General features: G+C 42.5%; 1 protein-coding gene across 4 annotated transcripts in view; it reads left to right on the forward strand.

Moving 5' to 3' along the window:
• Positions 1-19,083, forward strand: part of LOC105683349 (AF4/FMR2 family member lilli) — a 157,054-nt gene that overhangs the window by 67,676 nt on the left and 70,295 nt on the right. Inside the window, exon 1 of one of the 4 annotated variants that reach the window (XM_048655386.1) lies at positions 7,979-8,062. The exons of the other annotated variants lie outside the window; for them this stretch is intronic. Within the exon in view, the coding sequence (XP_048511343.1) occupies positions 7,994-8,062 (69 nt within the window). The 5' untranslated portion in view covers positions 7,979-7,993. Of the gene's footprint in view, positions 1-7,978; positions 8,063-19,083 lie in introns of those variants that run through there. 4 annotated transcript variants of the gene reach the window in all.

Below are 19,083 nucleotides of genomic sequence, written 5' to 3' on the forward strand. Positions count from 1 at the left end.
CGGACATCCGTGAAACCACCGGAGTATAAAACTGTGTTCTTTTTCATTTTCTAATTTTCATACACGTCAAAATCCGTTTTTGATTCACCGAAGAGCTTTTTATTAACGTCCGACTGTATAACTAGCCTTTAAATAGATTATTAAGTTAAGATTGAATTAGCACCTGTTGAGTCGCTCGCGATAGCAATGGCCAATAGTAGTACGTACGTTTATATCGAGTAATAATAGTATCGAATCTCTAGTAGTGGTGTCGGTTATTAAGGTAGCTCGCCTCAATTCGTGCAGTAGTTAATAAATAATCACACCTGACCGGAATATCATTCGTGAGAACGAAAATGTTGGAAAAAAAAAGAAAAAGAAAAAAAAAACTCGACAAGTTCAACCGACGAGGGCGAACTACTACTACACCGATCGTGAGAGAATTTCTCGTTGAATCTGATTAATGTCCGTCACCCCTACCTACTCCGTTTTCAAGGTTTCATCCACAGATTTAATGAAAGATTCGACGAGGGTGACCGGTCGCGCGATATTTATTGAGAGTGAATCAGATTATATTCTATACCTACGAACGGCTCATTGGACTTTGATAGAATTTTCGACTATCTTTTTATATTCTTTGTTCGTCGTATACGTTTCTGTATTTTTTCGTTTCTCTTTTTCATTATCGCTCACCGTATCTCGTCCGAGGATCGAAATACAACTTTTTCGGATACAAGGAAGATCGAGAAATCCTCCTGAATTAAAAACGACCTACTCTCAAGTTGCGTGAGAATTCAAACCGGTATCTCAACTTTTGTGGCATACGCCCATGTTTAAAAAATTAACGTCGAGACTCGATGACCTTTGAAACGATCATATTTGGTATGGCGTAAAGTAGGGTAGTTTTTCGAATATTTTTGAACTTCCTCAAAATTTTCCGAATAAAAAAAAAAAAAACAGAAAAAAAAAACCAAAGGAATTCGTTCTGCAGTTTGACGTTTTTTTGCTCTTTCTTCCGCCAACTGAGATTGCAAAAAAAATTAAATTCGCGATTGATAGAAAGAGAAATCGAGGCGAGGCTTTGAACCTCCGCGTAAACCGCAGTCTCTCTTTCGCTCGGCACCATTTTTATTATCCACGTATTATTTTGTCAGCGGACGATATGCACGGGGCAAGTGAATAGTTTATGAACGTATAAAATGGAAATACACGGACGCTAAGTGTATACGTATGTACATATCTGTATATATACATATGTGTTATGTAGATCTCATTTCTGCTAGCACCAGAATAAACTTTGTAAGTGTAGCCTACACACACTCGGCATACATTTTGTACTAATTGTGTAAGTACGTACGTGAGTGTTGGTTCGTTTAAAGAGACATGCGCATTACGTCTCTCTGCGAACGCATTTATACACGCATATATTCAACGTTGTATGGACGTAGATTTTAACATACGTATATATTCGTGTACCCACACACTCCCTGAGGCTATCGCGTGCCACTGATGCTGATACCGATGTTTATGTTGCGCTGATTTCTCACTACGTTGTTAATAATCATTAATATAGCGGTAGCAGCTGCAGCGTAGTACGCCGCATACGTACCGTACGTACACCTATGTTACTATCTGTCCACATGTGTGTATAAACTCGAAGTAATAATTTTTCAAACAAACAATCCGAACGGCTGACAATAAGAAAGGGAAAACCGAGAAGCGGTAAAAATGAAAGAGAAAATAATATCGACGGTAATAACAATCATTGTTACAAATCCCTCGTTGAGTTACTTATTGTATACCTACGCACATATTTACCGTAAAAATTTATCACGCAACGTTAACGGTGTTACGTAGCCGATGTGTACGCGCGCGCACACGTGTGTAGGAACATTTTCTTTCTCTTCATCTTCTCATTGAATTTTATCCCCGCGGCGGCGGACGGGCACCAAGTACACGGGGTATATCCCGGTCATAAAATTATCATGGGCGTCGAGCCAGAACCCCGTGGGTTTTATCCTCTTCGAGTAATTGCTGGATTACAAGTTACACGGTGCTCGCGGAGTAGTAGGTAAAGCGCAAGTCAGCTGGACCGCCTAGTGTATTCGTGCGGTATAGACGCATACCCATCCCGTCTATATGTAGATATTACAGAAACGAGGGGGAAAATTGAAACGGAGTTATGAGTAACGAAAGGAACGAAGTAGACGTTGAAACTGACGGTCCGACGGATAAAATTTAGCTGACTTACTGTTCTCGTGAAATTCGTGCGATTAATTTACCCGCGTCTAATTTCTACGTGCACCGTGTGCACCGTATGTTGAATTTCGGGTGCATCAAATTTCACGTACGTTTTGATGGGAAAACGATTTTTCTTGGTCGAATCGAAGGAAAAGAAAAAGGAAAAATAAAACGAAGGTCGACTTTGGAAAATTAATATCGTCGAGTCCTCGACCCTCAGGTATCTGAGTACGTTTCCGTGGGGTATGCTTGTCACACATGGGAAACGGGAAGCCGAAAATTTTGCAGTTTATATTATTATACGTAACAAATTAAATTCGTGTACATTATACCTTTATACCCTTGCAGTATGCAAAGTGTGCCAACAATAGAGACAATGATAAATTGCGTGCGAGGTCGTTCCTTTAGTTAGTTTGTTCCGCTTTCCCCTGTGCATAAGTTATACACCGCCGTATACGTGTACGGTGTACACCTTGAACGCCGTAATTCGTTGTAATTTATCGTCCTTTTTTTGTCATTCCTCTTTTTCTTCAAAAATTTTTCTTTCGGCTCATTTTTTTACCCCGCCCGCCGGTTTGCCGGTATGGGACACATTTTTCCTTGTATATCTTCGACTCCGCGGTTTCATATTTTCGAACATGAAACACGTGTACATACGTGTGTATTCGAAAATCACCGACATCCCGTGGGGTGGAGAAAAAAATTTTGTCGGTTTAGCGTCGAAACTCCGTTGTTGCAAAATAACGCGAATTATCGTTACTCGCGTTCGTTCGTTCGTTCGTCGTATACGTAATATCGGTAGCGTATATTTTATCCTATCTTACCCCCCCATGCCATCCTGCACTATCCCGTGTACCGCAACGGGTATATGGTTATCGCGCTTTTCTCGTCGTAGATGTAATAAAGTGTTTATAGAACTTAACTCAACCGAACGGTACGGAACAGATAACGACGCCTGACATTGATAAAAGGCACTGGAAACACGTGTGCTCTTTCACGTGTTACGTAAACCTCCCTACCCCCTTCCCCCTCTTTACTTTTTTACTACGATAGACGTACACTACTGCGAAAGCTCGGAAATTTTATTTCCGATTTACACGTGGCGTACACCTGGCGGAAGTAGAATATTTTCGAGAATCATTTGATTTCGTACTTTTTTTTTTCGTTCTCTTCTCTCATTTGATGCACCGCGCGTGTAATCGTTGCGGTAGGTGTATCGATCGATCGACTAGTCACTCCGAGGTCACGGACGAGGAGTCGCAAGACTCTCTAGAGGCTCGGATATTACGAACCATAAGGGAAACGTACGTACGTACTTGGGTACTTGGAGTACATGCACGTGTGGCGTGTGCGCGAAGCTTATCGTCGATATTCTTACGTCAATTATGAGAGGCAGCTAGAGAAGATTAGGTTATTTTTTATAGCTTCGGCGTCGAACGAACCGCGCGCGGCGGTTGACGATGTCCGTAGCGAAGCCGCGACCGTTTGCTTTTTCTCACTTTCTTTATTTCTTTTCTTTTCTTTTTCCCAAAGTGGCGTTATTATTTATTGTCCTTATCATCGGCTCAGTTTTTACAATTTTACCGTTATTTTTTATCCTCCCCCCCTCTTTTTAAACTCATCCCCTCATATATATTATCCGATCGGTGGTACGGTAACGATAAAAATCCGTACCTATACTTCGTCGTTTCATATATAAATTTTGAACTTTTCCTCGGATTTGATAAGCCAAAACGTTGTAAAGATAAAATTTCTTTTTTTTTTTTTTTGACAATATCGTCTGCGACAGCTCCGAACTTTTTTTCTATTTTTCTTATATTACCGCGAAGAATTTTTATCGTCGATTGTCTTCGAGGGATGAATGTAACGTATTATGTGCTCGTCGCCACCCCCTTCGTTATGGGCGTACAATACTTTGCTATGCATTCTCTCATTTTGGCGACGTTATAGTCAAGATTGAGCTAACTTTTTGGAGAATGGGTCCACGGAACGACCTATAAAGGAGAAGTTTTCAAAAGTTCTTCCGGTACATTGGCGAAATATTTTAACGCGGCCATCTTACGCGTTGCTCGCTTGAAAATTTTCATTTTCTTTTTTTTTCTTCTTCTTCTCGAGGGGAAGTTTTCTTTTTTTCTTTTTTCATTTTTATTTCTTTCGAAAAAATGGACAGATTTGCTTGGGTCATGAGGCTAATCGCTGTAACGAATTTCATTTCGATTGATTGAATTCCGACGAAGGTTTCGATTTGACGAGTGATTTTTTGAAACTACGATTATCCGCAGATAATGACAAACTGTGCGATTTCGATCTGAAATACGGAGTAAATTTTACAGTTTATCCATCGGAATTTCACGCGAATCCCAGCGTGGGTTCAACTTGGCTACTTTTCATGCACAACGTCCGGTCTGGTCGGTTCAATTTGTATGATAAATCGATCGAGCGAGATGGTAAACGCGATACGACGCCTCAAGCGAGAAAACTAGTCCAGTCTAACTCCGGGCTTACAGTGTAGACACAGCGTACGGCTAATTGTAGGCACAAATACGTGTACGCGCGTATCGCACGTTGTAAAATAGAAGTCAAAGTTTTTTTCTTTTTTTTTCTATTTCTTTTCTCTATTTTCAGAATTTATTATTATACCAGCAGTTATTTTTACCGTATACAGGTGAGAAATGATTGTAAATTTTTTAACATCGACGTCGATCGATTTGATGGAAAGAAAAATGGTAATCCGGTGGTGTGTATCTGCACGTGCGGAGGAAAAGGAGATTTGGTACGGCAACCTTAATTTCGCTGTAAATGCCTGTGTTCCTATCGCATGAATGGGATGTATCATTCTTTGGTTTTTTTTTTTTTTTTTTTTCAATCCGCGGCGCAACGACTTACCACATCCATCTATCGTCATTTTATTGTACTCGGTTGTCGTGCCTCACTATGAATACCAATGCGAGCGAGATTACATAACTTTGATTCGCGTCGCGAGACATTTAATAATTACAATATTTTCTAGCCAATGAAAATTTATTCGCGCAGATAATAATCGTCGGGTTTCACGCGTCGAACGACAATAAAAGTGTTCGATCGTTTGGTTTTTTGTTTTCTGTTTTTTTTTTTTTTTTTTTTTTTATTTATTTTTTGTTTTCTTTTCTTTCATCGACGTTCCTTCATCACTTTTACAAGAGCGACGATTCACGGCGGGGTACAGGTTCGTCCATCATTGCGATCGCGGTTTAGAGTCGAACGTGCAGTCGGAGAGACTCGCGGAAGTGATCGGGTTGGTCCGGTTTAGTTGCACGCGCGACTGTTAAAGGTGAGTCGTGTGCCCCCTCCGACTTTTCTGGGTTAATTCGTAGCGGATTACGCAACCGTGTGTCCGATTTCCTCCTCCGTATTCTCCGTCGCTTAGCTAATGTCGAGGATGCGGAGGTCGGGCCGAGTTATATTCCATAAAAAACCGCCACCGACTCTACCCGCCGCTTCGAGGAGGTTCGCGTTGGTCTCTCATCCAAAGTAAAACGAAGATGTGTGTCTCTATTCCGACGCGAAATCCCATGCCAACGCGACAACGCCGTTGATACATACCCGCCTATTAGATATTACGTAACGTAAACTCATTGTGTACCGGGCTCGCGGAAATCATAGAGAAGAACCGCCTCGGTTATAATCATTATTCTAATAACGTTGCGGTATTGAACAATCATTTTATTAACCCCGAGAGTTAATAGGGCGCGGGGTCGATCCGATACCTGAAAAATTTCTGCGCTCGACTCCCGGGGGTCGTTGAAATTTTAGGGAAATTTTTCAAAAATTTGCCCAATGCCGTTCGCGTCGCCGCAACGTCGACGGGAAGCTGGAATGAAGGGAGCTCGGGTATATTCCGTGGTAGAAGTCGGTCTCAAAAAACGAACGGGCCGTACGACGTGATGGACAAGAAGAAAAAGAAAAATAACAGAGATTCGTAACCTTGGCCGGAAATAACGGGAGAATTAGGTCTTTGCCGCTCAAATTTTCACTCGCTTCCTTTTACGGAATTTTTTTCATACGTACGTACGTACGTACCTACGTACATACCTACGTATGTAAAGTGTATGCGATGTCGTACGTAGAGACACGCGCGACGGTCGTGTGCAGCAATCGACGACGCGACAATCACCGCGGTACTGACTTCGCGCTTCGCTGTTTCAAGGTTATAAAATTATACCTATACGGATAGCGCGGAGCGTACGAACGTTTAGAACGGATAATCCTTGACCAATAGATCCCAATTACTGAGGCTAACGTCATGGAAGGAAGAAAGAGAATTTAGAAAATCGATTGTTCTTTTTCTTATTTCTCCTTTTTTTTTTTTACTTGTTCGAAATGTTTGCTGAACAACCGATCACGCTACGCGGAGACGAGTGATTTGAAAAGTTTTTCCGGAAGAGCGGATTGAATGGGAAGAAAAAAAAAATTGCTTCATCCGACGGTATTCCGAAGTTGCATTTTCAGATGATTGCGAGTCGGCGAATCCGCGGTGCGGTTATAGTTTGGGAAGGCGTTCCACCGCGAGCAACTGTACAACAGAATCTGAGAAGTTGCTGCTCGGTGTTTGTCTTTTGTTGAACCGGAAATACATGGAAGACATGACTTATTGTCGGAGTAATGAGAATAAGAAGAACAACAGTAACTCGCGAACACCGTGACTCAGTTTGCCAAACGATTCACTTTGCTTACGGAAATTCCCTCGCTCATACCGTACACCCGTATGCATCGTGGAAGAAAACGCAACGTGTACGATACCATTCGATTCGATTATCATTTTTTTTCCGTCGTCTTCACCGATCGGAATTCTCTTTCCCCGAGTTTTTTTTTAGAACTCCGAAAAACTGACCAGTCACCAGCTGCGTAGAGTTTCCCCGCTATTACTATTAAAAACACACACGTTACAAGCGGTTATGACATTTTCAAAACGTCACGTACCACCGCACGGAGTTTATGGATAATATATATCTATATTTGTATACGTATATATATATATACATTTATTTTATTTTTATTTTTTTTTTCTTCACTTGCCACACACTTCGACGACGTTTCTACCACCCTACTTCGAAGTGACCCACTTATTTCTATTTCGTCTCTCTTTCTCCGTTGCTCATTTAGTCGGTGGAGAAACGCCAAGTTTCCTTTTTTTTTTTTTTTTTTTATTTTATTTTATCTCTATACTTCTTCTCTCTTCAACTCACACCAGTTAAATACGGCAGTTAGATCCTCTCTCTTTATCAACTGTCACCGCGTGTGCAAAGTCGATCGGTCACTCAGTCGACCAGCTTCCTGTGATTTCTGCGTGTGTACCACACGGCAATTCCCCGCTGTTGTGTATGGCCAACGAAGGCGCGAAAACGAACCAGCGTTCGCACGAATGTTTTTTCATTCCTTCTAAATTTTTCTTATATCTGTCAAGTTTGCGTCATCTGACACGATTCTTAACGATGCTACTGCGAAGTCCGATGGTCTCATTTTTATTCTTCATTTCCTCATTTGTCGGAATATTCAAACAATAATTGTATGTGGGTTAGATAAGAAAAGGGCGTTCCAATGATCGCGGCTAATGTACGTATATATTGCGTGTATGTACTCCGTTTCTGTCGCGTTGAAAATTTGATCTGAATATCGGTCAATTGAAATGACACTCGGGAGGCATCGATTTCTTTTTAGATAAATGAAGCGAAATCCAAGTTTTCATTGATTTGATTTTTTTTTCTTCATATTCTGTTTCAGGTAAGCTTGACAAATGATTTTCACTACACAACCTATCCACGGTATTTCTATCGACAAGAAAATCCGGGCCATTTTATTCATCGTGAGTTTATACAAAACGTCATTTTAAGTTTACGTACGACACTGCTGGACACGGTTAACCATACGCATGGTAAATTAGGCTCGATTTTCTATTTAACGCATACAGCCAAGCATATATATATATACAGGCAAACGTGTTACATACACCATACACTTTGTTACATGGTAAACAACACTCGGACCTCGAATTCTCGTTATCGTCGACGATAACGTTCACTTTTAAACTGGATTGAAGAGGAAACATTCAATTAATAAAACCAAGCGGAGCTTTATTAGTTTGTTAGTGTACCGAGCATACATTACGGCTTCATCGGTGTTATCTAATCGCGGTCTCTCTGTGTTCAATTTGGAAATAATTTTCCAGCTATGGAACTACGTTCTTCACGGTCGGCCTACGTTTCACGAATAATCCAATAATATTCGTGACACCTAGAGAGAAACGTCACACCTCCTATACCCTACCTACTCTCACGTCTCTTGTATATTCGTTTAGGTAAACGGATTGAAAATTCGATACACGTATTTTGCTCTAGATATACCGTAAATAATTTCGACTCACATTACTCTCACTGTACGAAGAAAGTCAGGGATCGTTATCCGTTGAACGAAGTTGAGGGGGAAAAAAAATATATAATTGTTTATTTATTCGGTTTTTTGGCAGGATGAAATTTTGGTCGGATTCAAAGTTTCGATGTATTTTCTTCTCTTATTCAATCGTCATTTCGTTGTATCTTCGCTGTTATTATCTTCCTTTCTCATATTCCTTTTTATTCGCTTTTATATACCCCTTAACTCACTCCGGGTTTAATCTCCGAAAGATTATGTGGGAGATTTCTCCCCTTTTTTTCTTCACTTATTGTTATTATCAGTTTTTGTTTTCTCACCTTTTCTTTTATCTCGTTTTTGCTTTTTTTTTCTTTTCATTCTCGCTGACTTTCCCTTTTCGAGGGTTACTCAACCAGCGGTTTAACACGGCTTAAGACTTTCTTAATCACAGCTGATAAGGAGTCGGTTGGAAGAGCAGACCGAACCACCCCTTTTTCGTTTTTCTTTACCTTTATCTTTTTTCCTCTTCGTATAAACGCCTTTATTTCAACTCCGCTCTGAATTTACTTTTATTTTCTCCGGCGCATCAGTCGGATTTGGAAACCCCTCGTATATATATATATATAATTTCCTTCCTTTCTCTCTTTTTTTCATTACTTTTTTTTTCCGAGCCCCCTCCCCGAATTCGAATTTGAAAATGACAATCGATCCTCCGAGGCGTGAGATGCGTAATTATGATTCCATAAGCTTCACTTTGATTTGATATTACAATATTAATTCGAATTCGTACAAGCGTTGTAACTTTAATTAATGCTCCTACATTGCCGTTCATGTGTCTAATACCCTCGTGTGGTAAACTTCCGTTGTAATGATCGAATTAAATTCGTCTACCGCATGTGTCTTACGATATTAGTCGGTTATGACCTCATTTTCGCGACTGTAATATGTTACGCCCGCGTAATCACGTTATACTCGTTCGCACGAACGTTGAACACAACAGTTCGCATGAACCTCTTCAGAAATTTAGTATAATAAAAATGATTTTTCATTCACCTCGTGAGTCGATCAAAAAAAGCCGATTATAAAACTTCTTTGAGTCAAAAATTCCACACGCTTCGCTTAATTTGGTCAATTTTCCATTTTTTGTTACTACCCACGATCATATGAAAAATCTAGCGAACTCTGAATCGATCCGGACAACGTTTCGCCGTAAAACGAAACTTATCGATTCCCATTTCTCTCGCCTATTATCCACAGTCTGAGGTCGAGAATTGTCTACACTGCATTATTCACAAGGTCGGTACAGTTATCCCGGGTAATAATTATACCCGGTAGATTTTAGAGCGGTAATTATTCCTACCAGTAATTTAGCCACTCCGTAGCTTTGCGAGAGGAAGTGAGGAGCATCGCGAGTTACACCGCAGCGGAGTACAGTAACAGGGGGGTGCGGGGTGGTTTTTTTTGGAGGTGCAGCCACGGGGTTTCGGCCAGTCGCTCGAAATTCGGAGATATTCCAGCGGGAATAATCCGCAGCCCCTTGATCCCCCTCGTTCTCAAAGCTCGGAACTCGGAGTTCAAAGGTTGTTATCCGTACCAACGAATGCGGATCGTGATATGACGGGGGGGGGCGGGAGAAGCGAACGTCGTTTGTACAAAGCGTAGGAGATTATCACCAATTAAAATATTTGTCAAACATTCCGTGTCGTCGTGATTTCTTTTCGAATCAATGCATAGCGTAGAATCGAGAGTCTATAGGGAGTTTCGATCGGCGAAATTACAGCCGTTGGAATTAAAACAATGTCCCGTGTATTTTGTAGATTTGAGAAATGTGGAGATCATACGTACATATCAAAAGATTTACGAACGCATCGCATGTGTGCGTTGGGTTAGGTACGATAATAATAACTGTGATGACGATGACGATGATAGAGTATTCCATTACATACGTAAACGTCCATTTATACCTATACCGTATCCACACGTTCGCGTTCAACGTAGTTTATTAAACTGGTCCGGGGGTCTCTTTGCCCTCTCTCAGAATGTAGGCTTCTGCTATATGTACGTACGTACGTACGTACAACGTATACATATATTATACATACGTATATAAACGTATGCGATATGCATATACATATATACGCGTGCGACCACCTATATAATATACTGGGACAACTTCACGGCTCTTATGCACACCTTCCTTCGTACATATACCCAGAAATTATACGCGGTATATATGTACGTACATTGTACATGGCACAGGAATATGTACAATATACCTGTATGTACGTGTATTATACTACGTGTATATAAATATATATGTATATATATATATGTACATCGTACATATGAGAAGATGTGACGGTGGAGAAGAGGAGGTAGAAAATGGGGTGGAGGAGGAAGGCACAATCAATACCTGTGTCAGAGTTGGGATGGGTTAATGCGGTGGCTTGACGAGAGTTGAGCGCTAGAAAGAGAAGGGAATGGAAAAGGAGGGCTATAGATCGCTGTTACTACACTACGAATACGACTACGACTACGACTGCGAATATACCACCCCACTGGCGTCGCTATACCACCCTTGTACCGGAGCAAATAAACAACTCTTGGCACACAGTGGTGCACACTTTATGTCGTAAGGACGCGTCAAATTATCCCAGAATCTGGATAATGAATTAATATCCCCGACCTGTATTATCTCTATCGTACTATATACCCTCGGTATAACACCTGATATGCGGTCGATCAAATTACCCCTAGGTTAATCGACGGGCATGCCGTAGCGAATTTAATTTATTATCTCGTCGTACCTTATCTCGTCGTACCTTATCTCATCGATGCACCTGTCACAATTATTCTACCCAATTTCTCTCTATCTTTGTTGCTGTTGTCATTATTATCTTTTTCGTCTTCGGTTTCCTACGATCGTTAATATTTTGGCCATCCTTAGTTTTTTTTTTTTTCCTTTAAATCCGGGAATCTGTTAGAAATCGTCGAGTTGTACGGCTGAGAGTGAAAAAAAAAAAAAGAATTCGTTGAAGAAAAAGGAAGAGAAAGAAAAAAAAAAAATTGAGAGGAGCATCGGGCCGTCAAAGTTTGAAGCTTTTTAACTTCACGACTCTTTTTCAAGCACTTAGAGACATTTACAAATAAACTTTATATCATCGGGACGGATCAATCTCGCGTTAACGCTCCCGGGGAAAATCTTGTGCTTTTTTTTTTTTTAGTTTTTTCTCTCGGTCTTTTCATCGCGTGCAAGTTGTGAGATTCTGGATAAAAAATGACTCGTTTAGCGAATAGGTACGATAATTGACCGTAATTTCGTTGAGGGGATATTTATTTATTTTTCGAATTCATTCGTGAGATGATCGAACGTTCGGTATATAATTTTTAATTTTTCACTATTCATTAGCGAGAGGGAAAAATTGTCGAAACCTCGACGCTCGAACGTAACTTTCTTCTTACCAATGATCCCGTGACGCATTGTCGTTATGAAAAAAACGAAACAACCGACGAGTCTGCGAGGTCTGTCAACTTTTATCGTCCGATCTCTCGGAGGAGGGAATATTATTAGTTTGGCAAGGACGTCGAGTCACTGTCCCGTCGCCGACGCCCCCGAATCCCGTGACCCGCCGTATCACCTTTGACCCGTGGAACACCGGAGTGTGCAACTCGCGCCGATAACAAATTTTCTCACCGCGAGGAGTCACGAATTTTTTGGTCGACCGACGAAAGCTTAGTTCTTTTTTTTTTCTTCCTTTTTACTTTTCTTGCCTTTCTCGCAAACGGCCGAATCTTATTGAGGGTAGGAAATAAGAGGAGGCGGAGATGATATTTTAGATTTTTACGCCACGGTGGTGCAGCATGTAAAATTTTACATGAGGCGCGGGTTAATTATACTCGAAAAATTGTAACGACCCCACTTTCGGCCGCGGCCCTAGACGATATTAATTTCATCCCCTGGTCATATACGTCGTACGTCGGACTCATTCGCTTCTCCGCATCCGTTTCTAGTTCGTCGCGTCCCATGTATACGCATATAGGTTTTACACGATATACGTGAGTCAGCAGCGTATAGCGAAATAGTTGAAACTCCTCGTAAATGGAAAATAGAAGGAGAAAGAAAGAAAGAAAGAAAGAAATATTAATAAATAGGGTCGATACGAAGCAAGTGAAGGGTGTGCAACTGAAAGTTATACGCGCTGTACACACGTTAGAATGTAACACGCGAGGGTTTGGGTCGTTGCGTATCCTATATTATATGTGATGTACGGTGCACATATATGCCTACGGTGAAAATGATACGTAATATATCGATTATCGTCGCAGTTGTTATTGCGCGCTATTATGATTGTCATTATTATTGTTATTATTGTTAAAACGGAGTCGTTAAGACTTGAGAGTGAAGTGTTAATTAATTAATTAAAATGGTCTTTTAGCAAGATACTCCCACTATGTAGAATGTATTAATACGAGGTGGGCGTATTCATTACTCGCTCGCTCGCTAAAGGCGTGTTGGCATTATTGTATAAATATATACGTACATACATATATATATATATATATATATAATACACGTTACGCGGTGTGTGTAAAGTAAGGTATAGGTGGTGCGGCGATGGTTCGGAATCTATTAAAAATAAATTTACCAGAGATGCGGTGCGGTAGCGTGAAAATTCCTCATGATCGATATACGGAAAATTTATGCCTGCGCATTCCCATTTTGCGTTATATATATCCGTATACACACATACATCGTCATTAACGATTAGCGAGGTTATAATTAATCGCGTATCGCGTATACGACTGAACTCTGCTTATAGCGTAATTAGCGTGGTTTTCTTTCTTTCCGTCTCTTCTTGATTTGCATTTTTATTTTTCTGGAATTTTATTTCATTTCGCAAACGCCAGGAGTTATTTTTGCCTTTTGAAAATGTTATTTTTTTCATTCCATAGAACGCGTGACGTAATCGTATCGTGAATCGGTGTCATCGAAGTATCTTTGTTTTTTTTTTATTCGTGTCTCGAATGTAGGTTACAATATTCGTTAATTAGTACCTTCTGATAACTAATTAAAATCAAACTGATTTCACTGTATCCATACCTATATATACACCTACGTTGGATGTACGAGACAATCGAGACTCCGAAGTGGATCGCCTCGATAATATTGCAACTGATTAACGGAGGTTATTCACTCTCCTTTTATTTCTATCGATAAAAAGTACAAAAGACCGGCCTTCGTTCGACTCTGTACAATAATGCGTAAATACACAGGTATACCTACACCGTGCGCGTAACCGTGGCCATTTAATAACCTCATTTGACGTTTTATTATATTTATTGAACGGTAAAGTTTCACGAAGCGTATCATCTCGAGGACAAATTCCGCATCGAATTTATTACCCCTGTGTAGACATTTTTCAATTCATCTTTACGCTAATGAGGTACCGCTGCATGTAATCAAAGGGTGATCTACGCTCGCCACCCACGTACAAATGAAATACATTCAGCTCAGCTATAGACGGTGATAATATCGAACGTTGGAAGAAAAAGAAAAGATAATTGACGAATTTCAACTGGATCGTTGATACCCCCGCAAGGTATACATGTAATCTAGGTAGTCGACGAGGAATAGATCTATTCTCGTCTCTTCAAATTAATTTTGTAACCACAAATAAACCAGACGGCGACCGGCGGACACCCGGTCAATGAGAATATTAAATTGCTCGGTACAGCCAGTTATATACCGCCGTCTACTATGCACGTACCCTACCACCTATTCAATAATATCTAGATTCGTACCTATATACCTACGTAACGCCAACCCATTCATATCGGTCGCCTCGCACCTGCTGACCAATTTCAACGAGGTTCTTTTTCCCGTCGCGTTTTTGTAATTCAATTTTTTTTCCTTCTATTCATTTATTTTTCGTAAATTTTCGCAGTTTTGTTGCGTCCCGCGGAGTTCAGTTTTATTCACACGCTCCGACGTGTGTCGGCAAGAATTGATGAACGAACGAACGAAAAAAATCATAATAATAATTAACCATCATCCCCTTCGGTACGAGGATTGCGCAACGTGTGCGGTGTAGCGAAGGTCAAGGACAAAGTGGTCTAATTTTTTTGTCGGTCACAATCAAAATGAATCAATGAACGAAACGATCGATCGGTAACACCGTAATTATTCAGTCGGTCGACGGTAGGGTGGTGAAATTGTTCGTATCGTTCGTGGCGATGGGTGACCGGAGTCGGAATATACATACGTATGTATACTATCGCTTTCGGATTGATTCGGAAATTTTTAATACACGTTACGTCAGACAGACGCGCTTTCAGCTTAATTCCCGACGCGCTCAGCGCAGTCGAGCCTTTTTGCTTTATTCGGGTAGACGGCGGGCGAGCGGGCGGGCGTCTAGGGGTTACACAAGGATACAGAGGCGCGACGCGAGCGAGAACGACGACGACCCCGAACGAACGGAGCGAGACGAAATTCAGCGACGTCGTCGGGGGCGTCGGGGTGCCCAGGGCGCCTCCGGGCGTCGGGCTTCGAGTTCGAGCTCGAGCCGTCCGAAGTGAAAAATTATTACAGGGGATGAGCGAAGCTCGATGGATATAGACGGGGGAGTCACTCCGGACTCTGCGGAGTCTCGACCTCAAGGTGATTAGCGATATGGCCACGCGGCGGTGGTCGACTGACTTTTCTTCCCTCTTATTCCCTCCTTCCATTCCATTTCGCCACCGTGTTGACCTGACATTTTTTCATTCCGCGACAACGCACCGAAATCGACGATTAAACGGACGGAATCTTGGACCCGATCTTCCGATGTTTTGACTGCGGATGTGTTGAAACCGACGCGAAGAAGATTAATAAGAGATGCGGATTTTTTCTTCGTTTTGTAGACAAATTTTTGTTACCCCGAAACTCCGAAATGCGAGGCAAAGTTCATTTTTTGTTTATTCTATTTAGCAAAGATCGGTTCAGCGGCGTACGTCAGAAACACGTCACGAATTTATCCAGCCAAGCATATTGTAGTTAGAGAACCGGGTCAGAGAAGAGGGTGGAGATGTTGAGCGACTTGTTGTCTAGAGATGTGTACATAGTAGGCAACCACTCATGTCGTGTACAACTACCTCATCCTCGGGATTCGAGTTAGGTACGTGATGTATATATATATATATACCGCAGAATTACGTGCTCACGAAAGACCGAACGATTTTGACAAATTAATTAGACGGAGTTTGCCGAGGAAATTAAAATAGATGACAATTAACGAAAATGACGAATCTTCGTATACCTGTTGGCGTAAAGTTTATTTCTTATTTGTATCAAAGCCAAAGATTCGAAGGATTCGAATTCCGGTATTATTTTCATTCCACCCGCTGGAATCGATATCCGTTATCCTTGGGAGGTGTGCGCTGTAAATGGCGGAGAGTAGGCGACTGCGTTAATTGGTCTCTTTATACGACTTGAGTAGGTATTTTACTAATTGAATTCCGGTGCTCTTGTTTTTCCGACTTTGTGGTTAACTTAATACTCGAAGCTTTGTGCCTAAAACTCTTATACCTGCTTCGTTTAATTATTCCCCAAAAAAAAAAAAAAAGAAGAAGAAGAAGAAATGTGCGATATTCGGTCGCCGTTAATTTTTACCCTATCCGCGTCGTGGGGTTGAATCAAAGTCTCGAAGGGTAATTCTAGTTACCTTTTTAACCCACCAACCTCCAACCTCCCCCCCCCCCCCCCCCCCCCCTTGAAATTGACGCTCTTTTGGTTTATTTTATAATCCGAAAATGCTCAACGGTCGCGTACGCGACGCTACCGTCGCTGAAACGAAACCCCAACTCGAATCGGCAAAGCTAAAGCAAAGGAGCCGAATACCTTTGTCTCGACGTCGCGACGCGCTGCCTTCCCTTTGCCGTCTTTTTCCTTCCCTTGGTTTTCCCTTTGGCGGGCGACGGCGCGCGACAGACGGACGGGGGTTGTCTCTCCCTCCCTTCCTCCCTCCCAGATTACGGATCCGAGGGAGGGCGGATGGAAATTCATCTTTATTCTAGGTATACAGACACCGAACTCAACGGAATCCTGTAGCGGAAGGAAGAGGGGACGAAGAAAAAAATAAAAAAAAATAAGCTAAACAAAGTAAAGGAGAAAAAACTTCAAACGTGATTTACTCGCTTCAAATGTTCGGATCGTAAGGGGCTGTTTGTAGCGCACTGATAGCCGTGTCGATCTCCGCAAACCCGCACGCAACCCGAGTCTCTCGTCGTCCGCCTTTGGAATTATCATCGGTGTGACGTAAGCCGCGAAATTAGATAAAACAACTTCCGCTCCCTCGTTTACTTCCGTACGCAAAGTACAACGCTCCTAATTCACTCCGAAATTTTTCGATCGGTCGGCTCCGTTGGGACGAAGTACGCGAATCGACGAGCATTTCGGACCCATGCTGCTGGGACTCGAGACTCGCGAAAAATTTAACGCGACGCACATCCCGAGATTCGTTGCCCTCGACGCGATCAACGAACGAACGAATGGGTTCACCGTTTACTCCGAATCTCGGAATTCGTCCCCCGTGGTAGACCGCGGCTCGCGGGATGGGGGATGATGATATTTGCGGAGTCACGACTCGACTCAACTCGACTCGACTGTCATCAGCGTATTCCACAACCGAGGCACTCGAAAGCACGCCGGTTGCAGTACAACCCCGGCAACGGCGGCGGCGGCGGCGGCGGCGGCGAGGGTAGCGGCAGCAGAAACGGTCGGATCTCAAAGTCAAAGTACTTCGAAGTACTCGTGGAGCTTTTCTCCTCGGGTTAAGCACTTCGGAGCCGCGGTTGAACCCCGTGACTTCGTTTCAGTGGCGCGGAGTGCCCCACCGAGAAATGAAAGAGAAAAACGAAACGGATGGAGATGAAAAACCGAAAAAGAGCGAAACGCCCGACACACACCACCCCTCTCGCGTACCGCGTGGATTTTTCCCGCAAGTCCTGCGAATCGATTCGCGGGACATGAAAAAGAGAAAAAAAGAAAAAGAACCCTCGCTTTTCCGTCTTCTCGGGGGTGGTACGTGGTATGAAGAAAAATAAACGTGAAAACTTAGGGATTTTTATCCCTGAGTTTTCACCCTATTTACACCGGTAGCTGCTACGGAGAAGGTTGAAGGAGAAGGTCTACGTCGTTTTCATGCACCCTCGAAAGTTTACCGTGTCCCCACGACTCGCGGCGAGGGAACTGACTCTCCCGGTATCCTCGACGACCCTTCTCTCCTCGGGGGTATAAAGGTACGTCACGAGAGTTCGGAGGGTCGTGGATGGTAATCGGCACGTATAGTCTTCAGTGAAAGTTTACCTACCCCTGATGAGCCTCCGCTGAAGAGAGCCGGATCGTTCGAACGGTGGGTGTACATAGCTTACGCGAGGATCAAAAGGTCAGGAGGGATCGAACCCTCTTCCCCCCCCGGGGGCGACACTGACCTCCGCAATTTTAAATATCGCCGCGCAAATTTTCGTTCGATTTTCCATTTCGTCTACGTCGAGTTTCGTCGTTTCTATTTTTTCGCTTCGCTTTTCGCTCCTCGACGCAACCCGAGTAGTAATCCGCGTGACGCGAAATCGACGGGAGGGCGTCAGCTAGCATGCAAAAGCGACTTCCGAGATCCCGGAGGTTACGTGTGTCTCTCCCCCTCCCCCTCCCCCCCCCCTCCCTCCATCCCCTCGAAGTAAAAATACATACGACGACGTATATATCTCCATGTAAAGGAACAATATAAAAGATGCCAGACACGTTTTCTCGTAAATGGAAAGCAGGACGCGAGGAACTCCTGGGGTACTGAGAGGATCTTCGAGCGTTACCTCCTCTCCTATATATATATATACTTAACTAGCTTTATATAACACGTATACACACACGTACACACATATCCGAACGTTCCCTACTCGACTGTACTCTACTACCGGAGGGAAAACTGTTCTGCATTCGTACGAGCTTGTTACTCACTTTTCTACGTCGAGAATTTTCTAGGTGCTTAAACGCTCCTGAAATCTTCTTCCGGAATTTTGATAAACCGCCTTCGTGTTTTTTTTTTTTTTTCTTTCTCGTTTTCCTTTCATTCCTTCCGGAACAAACCAAACCAATCAAAAAAATAGGAAGACTATATAAAAGCGCCGCAATTACGCCTCTATTTACGCTATTGGATTCGACATCGACCCTCGGATGATGATTCACGGATTGAATTATTTCGTTCAGAGGCGAGTGGATCGCTAATGATTATCCGCGAAGCGTTGAACGACGTCGCGATTCCGTTAGCGGGTGTCGTTCGATGAGACAAACGATAAAAGTCCGTTAACCCGCGAACACGACAGAAAAATACCCGTGTATATCGGAATCCTTAGCGGAGTATTGAAGTTCATACGGGATTCTAAGTCGGCTAAACTTTTGCCCACGCGTTCGTATAACTATACGCGGTGTCTAGACTCGAGTGG

Source organism: Athalia rosae, chromosome 5 (assembly GCF_917208135.1).
Source record: "Athalia rosae chromosome 5, iyAthRosa1.1, whole genome shotgun sequence".
Classification (NCBI taxonomy): Eukaryota; Metazoa; Arthropoda; class Insecta; order Hymenoptera; family Athaliidae; genus Athalia; species Athalia rosae.